The following is an 11,414-nucleotide window of genomic DNA, read 5'->3' on the forward strand; positions in this document are numbered from 1 at the left end:
CTTTAATGAATGGTTACTAGTGTTGTTTATTAAGTATACAGGATGCAAGTGATCTAGATGCAGATTACTGATGTGGATAAATGTCTTACTAAAGGTGTTGCATATAACAGAGATTACATATGACAAGACCAATGAGAATTAATTATTTTTATAAACTTGTGGTTTGACATAAAGATTTAATTCTTATCATAATAGATGATCATTTGTTGTTCAATCTACATCATGAGTATTCATGAACTCCTGTTTGTGTTTACTGGAGCTTTTGATTCACTCGTTAAGGTTTCTTAGTATAATGAGGCTAAAGACTTTTGTTTTGGAGATTCAATATCATTAATGGCCCGAAACATGATTTACAATAAGGGAATCAATACTTTCCTAACATATCGAATATTGGTTCCCTAAAGAGTTAATTCTGGAACTGAATAGTTATTGAGCTAAATTCTATAATTTGATTATAGATTAATTATTCACTAGTGAATTAATGGTACTTAAGGATCAAGAGGTAATTAGAATGGTAAAAATGTAATCCTGACTAACACTAATTAACAAACCAATAAATGGAGTACAAAACTACATTTATTGATTTTATCAATGGACTACAAGAGAAAACTCTACAAATATAATTCTACAAAAACTTTGAGTGCAATTCGATGTTTATAGTGGAGTAATCATGGAATTAATAAATAAGATTATTATATTAAAGAGTTTAATTAATAATTTGATTTATTTGAGCTTCGTATAATAGATCCATGGTCCCCGGAACACCTCTGTCCTACATTGTCAAGGGTAAGGATGTCTAAAGAAAGATTGGTAGTGAGAATGACTTAATTGCAAAAGAATTAATTTTCTAGGGCAAGAAAATAATTACGTGATAATTATAGGTAATTTATTAATTATGAATTAATTAATCAATTAACTATATATAATTTTTATTTTTAAAAACTATATGTTAAAGTAAATATTAGTCTTGTTTGGATTAATATAATGAAGGAGATTAATCATTATCTTATTTATAATAAGATATTTATTTAAAACAAAAATTTTAAGATAAAGTTATTGTTGAATTATATGATATTTATTTTGGGATAAATAGATTGTCTTAAATATTGATTAAACAAACAAATGAGTGTTGCGCCACACACAGTGATATTTGTATCCCTGGGATTTGAATTTCAAAATTATTTGTTTAATCAATTATTTAATTATTCTCTTGAAATATGATTTAATAAAATAAAGATTGATTAATTAAGTTAATTATCTTTATAAAGCTAAAAGAGTGATACTTTCAAGAATAAGTTGTTTTAAGCAATCAAAAAATTTAGACTGTCAAACTCTCTCTCTCAAAAGAAAGCGATAGTTTTTCCTAAACATGAAAAACTACTCAATACATCTTCTCTCAATCAAATATCTCTAGATCTCATGTGTTGAGTACATCTAGAGAGTTCTAAATAATCATTTTGAATCCTAAGTGTCCACACACGTTCTTGTGTGTTTGATGATTGATTTGGAAGATCAAGGTGTGAGCTTTTAGAATTTGGATAGGAAGATCGTTGATTTATAAAAAAGATTCGCGGACTCAAGATAGACTTCAAGAGATAATCTCTAATCTATTTGTATGTAATTTAATATATCTATACATGTATGATCCTGGCTGATATTAATAAATTTTTTAAAATACTCATTCCGCTACATAACTCTGATTTACACTTTCAATACCAACACATGAAAACCACATGTACCAAGCATGACATTCATCTGATCAATGTCAAATGCTCAAATTCAAATAACTTTGTGACAACCTCTTGTAACTTAAAATTTACACACTCCTCAACTAGAGCAATTGACATCTATCAAGTATCACCTTAATTTTATCCAAGTACCATAGAAACTCTTGACAGAATGGTGACCATTACACTTTTTTCATTATATCCATTATTGTTCTTCCAAAACTCATCCTTGAAGATATCCCTAGCGCTCAAAACCTTGCCAAGTACTCAAATATATTCCCATATATATGGGGAAATCCTTAGGATTCGACAGCTTATCGAATGCTCGGAGATATTCCCTTATCTAAGGACATCATGAGCGCTCAACACCCTTTCAAGTTCTCTAAATATTTTATCTTTTTTTCTTGGGAAATTTTCTTAGGGTTTATGCCCTAAAAACATGTGAAAGGAATTTTTTTTTTATTTAAATATAATTACAATTTCATTATATTTGAATGTTATAATTAATGTTTAAATAATTTGAATACTTATCATGAAAAATTCACATTCATTTATGAGGATATGATCTTGTATGAGTACGAAAGAAGTAAGATCATATAAAATGAATAAAATAGTTAGTTGCATATTTATGTATGAAATCTTTAATGAATGGTTGCTATTACGATTTACTATGCTTACGACATGCAAGTAGTCTAGATTCAGATTACTAGTGTGGATAGATATCTTGGTAAATGTGTTGTATATAATGGTGATTATATATGACAAGACCAATATTAATTAACTATCTTGATAAACTTGTTGTTCACCATAAAGATTTAATTCTTATCATAATTGATGATCATTTGTAGATCGGTCTAAATCATGAGTTGTCTCAAATTCCTGTTTGTGCTTATTGAATCTTTTGATTCATTCATTAAGGTCTATTGATGTAATGAGGCTAGTGACTTTTGTTTTGGTGATTCAATATGATGAATGGGTGGGAACGTGATTTTACAATAATAGAATCCATTTTTTCCTAACGATTCATATATTTGTTCCCTTAATGGATTATTCTGGAACTGGATAGTTATTGAGCTCAAATTTATAATTTGATTATAGATTAATTATTTGCTAGTTAATTAATGGTACTTACAGAACAATATGTAATTAAAAGTGTAAAACGATAATTTTGACCAGCTCTAATTAATGAACCAATAAATAGAGGATAGAACTACATTTATTGATTATATCAATGGACAACAAGAGCAAACTCTATAAATATAATTCTTATTAATACATAGAGTGCAATTCAATATTTATAGTAGAGTAGTCATGGAATTAATATATAAGATTATTAGATTAAAGAGTTTGGTTAATAATCTGGTTTTTAAGAGAGTCGTATTATAGGTTCATGGTCCCCAAGTCCCCTCTTTAATCTAATAACTAATATAGTTTTTATTTGAAAAAGTTTATATTAAAATAAATATTAATCATGTTTGGATTAATATCTTATTATCTTATTATGTTTGGGAGAGTTTAATTATTATATTATTATAAGATAATTATTTAAAACTAATAGTTTTTTTTAGATAAAGTTAATTTTTGAATTAACTGATATTTATTTTGGGATAAATTTCTTATCTTAAAATTATATAAACAAACAAATGAGAAAAGCAGAAATAGTTACAGTGGCACACGCCACTCACTGTATTTGATAGTGAGTAGCGCCACACACATAATCTCATCACTGGGATTTGAATTTTGAATTTCAAATTAAATTATTTATTTTATTATTTTAATATTCTTTTTTAAATATGATGTAAATTAAATAATTAAAAATAGGTTGTAACTGATCAAATTAATTTTAATTAAATAGCTTAATTATGATTATAAACCTTAAAAGAAGTGATTATTTCTAAGTAAGTCTCTCTCCAAAGAAAGAAATAATAGAATATTCTATACTTCAAATTCTATAAGTTTCCATAGTCTCAATCTTCTAAAAAATGACTAGATCTCATGTGTTGAGTACATCTAGAGTGCCCACACATGTCCTTGTGTGTTAGAGGAATGACTTGGAAGATTAAGGTGTTAGCTTTTTTAAGGATTGGAAGATCGTTAATTTTACTAGAAAACTCAAAGAAACTTGATAAGCTATGAGAGGTAATCTCTATTCCTTGTATATGTTATTTAACATATCTATATATGTATTATGATGGCTAGTATTAATGAATTTTTGAAAATCCCTCCCTATACATTCTGCTGCGTATTTGATATTATTCTAATTTAATACCAATAATTGGTACCAAGGAAGACTACATATTTATATTAAATGTTGTGTGGGTTTCTTGCATTTTTTATATGTATGTTGATATGTATATTGAAGGGATGAATATTTTCTTTTGAATGTATGGTTGAATGGTGGACCGTTAGTTATATGGTGCTATTGGGTTAGGAACTGACCATGCCCCTGCCCCTGCCCTACGCGCACTGCCTCAGCCGAGCCCCCGTCCAGTGTGCGTCATCCTAGCCGAGCCCTTTCCCTGCACGCGCATCTCCCCAGCTGAGCCCCTGCTCTTCGTGTGTGCCACCCTTAGGGCTTGCCACCAAAGTCGGCCATAGGTTGTTGCACCATTTTTGGGTGCACAAAAAATCCATATTTTTGTGTTGACAATCTTTTATTTAATTAATTTTTAAAATTATTTCACTACACCAAATAACTCTTTTTATAATACATAATTATAAGCTAATTGGAAAAGTATTATAATAGGCAAGCTAAAATTAGAAAGCGGTAAACTAAATTTTAAAATGGAGGGAAAAATGGCTGGGTACTTTTGGGTAGCCCGCTTAATTGATGTAAAACCCTTTTTTTTAGCAAATGTAAAAGGCAAAGTCATTATTTCCATCTGATTCGTCTCTGCTCCGCCGCAAGAGCTGCTCCGAAATGGAGGTTGGAGAAAACACACTGTACTAGCAACTTCACAAGCTATAAGGGGTGAAGTCCGAAGAAGCTCTTGACCAATTGATTTCTGCTCTTTGGCAAACCAGGAAGACTGGTCTCCATGGTCACCATGACAAGGCCCATTTCTAGACCCTCCTCAATCTCCCTTCTCGCTCCGACCTCGACCCAGTATGGAACAACTTCTCTTTTCTTCTTAAATGGAGTTTTTTTCTTGGTGGGTTTTTGTTGCTTAGTGCTCTTGTGAAGAAATTTTTGATTTTTGTGGTGCTTGAACAAGTTTTGGCATGCCTTCGTTCGATGATTAGAAAATGCGCCTATGGAAACTTCAGTGGCGATGATCTTCTTAAGCTTGTTCTGCCTGATTTGCCAGTTGATCTTCAACAAATGCTTTTGCTTTTGTTCCAAAAGTATCGTAGTCAGTGGAAAGAGGATGCTTCAAAGGAACATGTTCCTCTCTCTCTCAAACCTCTTGCCTTGAATCAATATACGTGATAATAGAATTCAGCTTTAATGTACAAAAATTACAGCCATCTTCAATTTCAGTTGTGATATTTCTTATGAAGAGTCTAAACATGTACTCTAACTATCTTTCATAGACAATGCTCTGTTGATTCTCCATGATAAACGTCTTATTCCACTCCTCAGGGTATGATTCTGCTGTCAATTTTATTTTATTTTTGAAGTAATTGATTAGTTATCTCTTCATTTATTTTGGAATCAATCTTAAATGTATCATTTTCTTGTTAATTTAGCTTCCGTTTCTTTTGCTTTGTCTAACAATATGCATGTTTTAAATTTTATGAGTATCAGACAGCAAAGGAAAATTTTGAGTTGCCTCTAGAGGCAGACAACTCAAACACCTATGCCAGATATTGGTTGTCCAGACTTCATATGAAATATCATGGTCCTGGAGCATGTAAAGCAGTGTAAAGAGAATTTTATAATTGGCCTTTTTGTTTATCGACTTACCTTTTCTGATGTTGGTGATGATCTGTACTCAATTTAAGAGATATCATCACTGTTTTAATGTTTCAAAATTTAACTTTGGAGAAGAAAAATATATGGACTCTCTATCAATAAAAGGGTAAAAAGATGATAGTCTAGTTTTGGGTATGTAAGGATCTGGCCATGTTAATTTCTTGACTAGCGATGTTAAAGCTGTTTAAGATAAAATTCAATATTTTGATGAAGCAGCCCTCTCTATGTTATTAAAAAAATAGAAAATTTTGGAAATACTTACAGAAATGGTTTCTTTTTCTCTAGAATGTTAAATGATCAAGAAAGAAAATTTTCAAAATTTCAAGTTGATATGGCCCCCAATTTATTACTCTCTCTCTCTTTCTCAATTCTTGATTAATTTTATATGCTCATAATTTTTTCTTTATATTTGAATTAATTGTCGGTTATTATTATTTTCTCTAAATCACTATATGATTTTGATTTTTTTTGTTCATATCAGGGGTGTTGCATTGTTAGTAGAAGCTGCAAACATGGGTGATAAATATGCTCAATACGAACTAGCTTGCCGGTTGAGAGTTAAGGTTAGGTTTCTTCATTCATGTTTTGTCTAGTGCAACTTAAGCAGTTTATTAATTTTAGGCTTGTTGTTTAAAAACTTTAACGCAAGGATCCTGCACTAGCAATTAAAATCATTGAAGAGAAACCATTTGTTTGAGCAGCTTTTATTTACACTTTAATTGTAAACATGTTTAATTTATTAAGTCTTTTTTACAGTGATTATTGTAAAATAAGTTGCACCAAACTGGTGGATTGTGTAAATGTGCATCTTTCGTTTCGAAAAATGGTTTAATGGTGCCCTTCAAACCATAATTTTATTGGTTTGTTATGTTAATATTTGTCTTAACAAAGATTTAGTTAACTTCTTATTGTGTTAATTTTTTTAGATTTGATTTGGTCATGAATGTGTACTATGGTTTGTTATGATTTGTTATTGTGTTAATTCATCTGACTTGTTAATTCATTATTATTTGACTAATCAAAAAATTCAGATAATGTGACTATTTCAGTGAGCTCCATGGTGATTGCAACATATTTTTAGTAGTGAAATAAACCAAATGAGGCATCTTCCAAATGTTTATTCTATTAATTATATTTGGAAATTTCTTATTATTCTTTGTCTTTGGGCAAAAGGGTTTCATTTGACTTGTATGGGTACTCTTTTGGTTGTATTTTCCAGATTTGAGTTAGTGTCCATTTTAATTATTTTCTATTTGGTCTAGGTACTCCGTTTAAATTATTTTCTATTTGTATTTTCCAGAGTTTGTCTAGATATGATGTTTAAATTATTTTTTATTTTTTTCTTTCTTATTTTGTTTCTGGTACTAAGATGTGATTAGTTTCCTTTGCTTATAATTTTTTTCTAATGTTATTCTGCATTTGTTTGGACCCAAGCATGTGCTTTGTAATTGGTTAGCTTGATTAGGCTTCGTCTGCTTTTATGCTTTCTCTTGCTTTTTGAAAGTTAATGTATGTAAAACAGGTAGTGTATTGTTTAAGTTGTATACTTTTGTGTTGCTGAAATAGAAATTGTGACCCCCTGTGTTTGATGTGGTCACTTGAGCAAAAAAACAAAAACTATATTTTCACCACAAGCATCTTGTAGAATGTTAAAAGTCGTTACCCAACCCCAACCCCTCCCCCATTTGTGTTTTATGTTCATTTTTAGTTTTAGTATTATAAACAGAAAACTACTTATTGTATTTGATTTAACCATTCTCATCGTGGCAAATACTTGTTTCTCTTGGAAAACATAAATTGACATTAAAATGTCTTACTAGATTTTGTATTTTATTTTTCCCTATCAAATTTATAGAAAATGTGAATTTGCCGCTGTAGAGCAACCAATTTACGCATATACAAATATCCTCTTCCCATCTTGAACTACAGGTAATTTTTAACGTGAACCTCTACCATAGGTTATATCTTCCTTTGCAAAATATAATGTTATATTGTTCATTTACCTGGATATTATCAATTATTTGATAATGCATAGGTTTTATTTTGTAATTTTACAATATACCTAGAATGGCACGTTGGGGAAAGGTGATGTTGCTGCTTGGCCCACTAATCTGGGTTGGATAATGGGCCCTTGGCTGGTGTATGCTTCACTGTGAAATGGAGCTTCTATTGCCCTGTATAGTGGATCTCTGCTTGGTTCTAGCTTTGCCATGTTCGTACAGGTAAATGATTTATTTGTATTAAGATTGTCAAAAATTTTAATTGTTTGTTGTGGTTCTTTCTACATTCTGGTGAATTTATCTGGTATGCTCATCCTGAATGGCAATGTTATTGATTAATGATGTATGAAATACATGCTTTATAACATATGGATTTTATCATAATGGATATTGTAAGCCTAGATATTAGGGAGTGGATAGGATTTGAATGCTTCTTAATTCTTTACTTTTGGTCTAATCTCATACAAAACTACTTTCAGAAGGACTTTTTTGCTGATGCGATGTTAAATTAATGGCTCTAACTACAAGTTTAAAAGATGTGTAATAGTTTCAGTATTTTCATTTTTTTAATCAATTGAAACTCTTCTAATATTTGTAGGAAGCTAAAGTAACAATGCTAGGTGTGATCCTAAGTATTGTCTGGACATGGAAATCTACAAATTGTGTTACTAGCTATGATTGGTCCATCATTCGGTAAATAATTATAGTATACTGCTTGTCTTTTTATTGGTAAATATTTTCATTTGCATCAAGAAGCTTGTCCTGTATTTTAGTTAAGTCTTAAATCCATTATTGATTTTGGGGTCATAAAATGATCATGTAACAAAAAATAACCATGGATGATGATGATGATGATGCAGTGGCTATCTTGCACCAGAATATGCCATGCGCGGACATCTTAGAGAGAAAGCCGACGTGTTTGCTTTTAGTGTTGTGGCGCTAAAGACTATCAGTGGCAGGTGGAACTCTGCTCCTAATTTGGACGAAGAACAAATATATCTTCTTGAGTGGGTACATAATTCCTTACTATTCAATGTATATGTTTTAGCTATGGAATCACAACACAACAAGGCCCAATTCTAACTAATTTGTGCTTCTCTAGGCTTGGAACTTACAAGAACAAAATAATGACGCTGATCTTGTGGATTCAGAGTTATCTGAATTCGATGAAGATGAAGTGAGAAGACTCATAAGAGTAGCCCTTATGCACTCAAACATCACAAACATCAAGGTCATCAATGTCTAGAGTTGTGGCAATGCTTTCAGGAGATATTGAAGTAAGCACTCAAATCTCAAGGCCTGGTTACTTGGCTGACTGGAGTTTGGATATTCTAAGCAGCATATTAAGTGATGTTGCAACTATAGGAACTGATTCTACCTACTATGATTCGCCTGCTAGTACGAGCATGGTGGGGGATGCATTGCCATCACCAGCCAAAGGCACCACTCGTCCAATTCTTCAAAGATACAAGTCCAAAGGCTTTGATGTGCTGACATTTGGAAGATCATAATATGCAACTGTTTAAGACTATTTTGTTGACTATTGTGAGAATATTTTGTTTATGTTAATTAGGCAGTGTTTAATATCTTAAGACGTTTGGATGGTTTTTAAGATAATCTTGAATGTATTTTGACAATTATTTGGTTATATGTGTTATGAACCATATAATTGGTACTCAAAAATATATTTGTACAATGTTAAGGGTGTCTTAAGTATATTAAATGAAGCGGGTTTGAATTAAAGCAATAGAAAATGAATATAATGTATTGGTTGATATAATAATAACTCAAGTTTATCCAAATATTAGAATAATACAAAAAATGTGTTATTGTATCTTTTACAATAACACTGGTTCATAAGCATAAAATTTGTTATGCAAATTATTTTCTATAATGCAGAAAGTGTGTTATTATAAAGTGTATCATAACACTACTTTATAAGTACAAAAAAGTGTTATATAACCTATTTATAAATAGCATAATGAAATACTTATCTAACTATTGAAATAACACAACAAAAGTGTTATCGTAGGCCATACCATAACACTTGTCTATAACTATGGAAAAGTGTTATGCAAAGTGCTCCGACCTACTATAACAACGCTTTCCTTAACACATCAAAAAGTGTTATGGTATATATTTCATAATACTTTTTCGGTCTTATTGAAAATATTTTTTCTTGTAGTGTTTGAATTTGAAGAATTAATTATCTTATTATATTTTTATTAGATAAATAAAACATCTTTTAGTTAGTTAAGATCATATCTTAATTTCAAACAATAATTTTAATTTGATTATTTTAATTACTTAAATTTTACTAAATTAAAAAGATGACAAAAAAGTTATTTAATTAAAAATTAGTTTTAATTAAATAAATGAATTAGAAAATTTCTTTTCAATTAAGTATTTTGGGCCTAATGGATTTCTAAGATTATAAAGATGTGCCTATATGAGAAGAGAAGCAATTTGGAGTCTTGTAAACATTTGAATCCTACTTTGTAATTTAAATTTCTATTTTTCAAGTGTTGTAAATTTAGAAATACCTAATAGTGCTTGGTTCATCATTTATTGTTTATTTATCTATTTATTGTATTAATTTAGATAATTATTAATTGATGTTTGATTGATAAAAAGATCATGCATTACTCTATTACATGCCATATATGAAAGCTCACACAGTTTTGATTGATCATGCATCTTTTGAAACATGATTATCTAGGATTTTCCTAAGTGTGTACATGAATTGTTTTGGTGAAAAACAATTGCATGTAAACCCCTAAGTTTTAAATTAGTTAAAAATTGGTAAATCACACCATAATAAAAGCAATTTTTATAAGGCTTTACGATAACCAATTTTATTTAAAAAGTGTTTTAGTAATGGTAGATGAATTTAATGGGTAATTATTTAGATCACATTAATTGTAGAAACGACCTCTTTTATAATTATATGATTTTTGAAATTAATTACATTCATTGGGTTATTAATAAACTATTAATTAATTTATTAGTTTAATAAACACATATATTCTAAAATAGTAAGTGCGAGAAGGTACACACCTCAATGTGACCTATGGTATCCATTATTAGTATAACACTATGAAATATGATTAAGGCCTAAATGCGACTTTGTGTCCGTCCCACTAAGGAAGGTTTCTCGTCATATTCATACCAAGGTTGGCTTCTTACGAAGATAGGATACGGTGATGTTTTTTTGGCTTGATCGACCCTAAGGCCACACTCTATAAGTTAAGTCATAAATCTCAAAATAATGTGTTACACTAACAGAGATAGAATTATGCTTTTGTAGTCGATAATTGTATCTTGACCAAACCAGGGGTGTTTTATTTTTAAAAGAGAAAATGTGAGTTATTTAAAGTTTTAAACAATAAAGATAAGATTGTCTTATAGGCTATCTTAATTTAATTTGACCGACCCTAAGGCGACATTTTATTTATTGGGTAGTTTTATCGTGGAATAGTAAATGTTAGGTTTATGTGTTTTAATTTTTGTGTTCATGCATAATATTTACTTTCCAAATTATAGATATTTTCAAATTATAATATTCTTGTCTTTTATTTCTTTCAGTAATGTCGAATGATGGCAATTCTATTACTGTTTTACTATCACTTGAAAATATTAATGGTGATAATTTTATAAGATCGAAATCGAATCTAAATTTGATGTTAATTTGTGAGAATAATAAATTTGTCCTAACTGAGGAATGTCTTGAAGAGTTCGCAGCCAATGCCCCAAAAAACATTTGGGACAAAT

At 30.0% G+C, this 11,414-nt stretch overlaps 1 protein-coding gene across 1 annotated transcript; it reads left to right on the forward strand.

Moving 5' to 3' along the window:
* Nucleotides 1-4,962: 4,962 nt before the first annotated feature.
* Nucleotides 4,963-8,889, forward strand: LOC133806133 (BRASSINOSTEROID INSENSITIVE 1-associated receptor kinase 1-like). The gene is made up of 5 exons (XM_062244261.1): nt 4,963-5,153; nt 6,125-6,206; nt 8,242-8,336; nt 8,504-8,654; nt 8,746-8,889. Exons 1-5 carry the CDS (start codon nt 4,963-4,965, stop codon nt 8,887-8,889), a joined length of 663 nt encoding a protein of 220 aa, XP_062100245.1.
* Nucleotides 8,890-11,414: the final 2,525 nt, after the last annotated feature.

This window comes from Humulus lupulus, chromosome X (assembly GCF_963169125.1).
Source record: "Humulus lupulus chromosome X, drHumLupu1.1, whole genome shotgun sequence".
In the NCBI taxonomy this organism is placed as follows: Eukaryota; Viridiplantae; Streptophyta; class Magnoliopsida; order Rosales; family Cannabaceae; genus Humulus; species Humulus lupulus.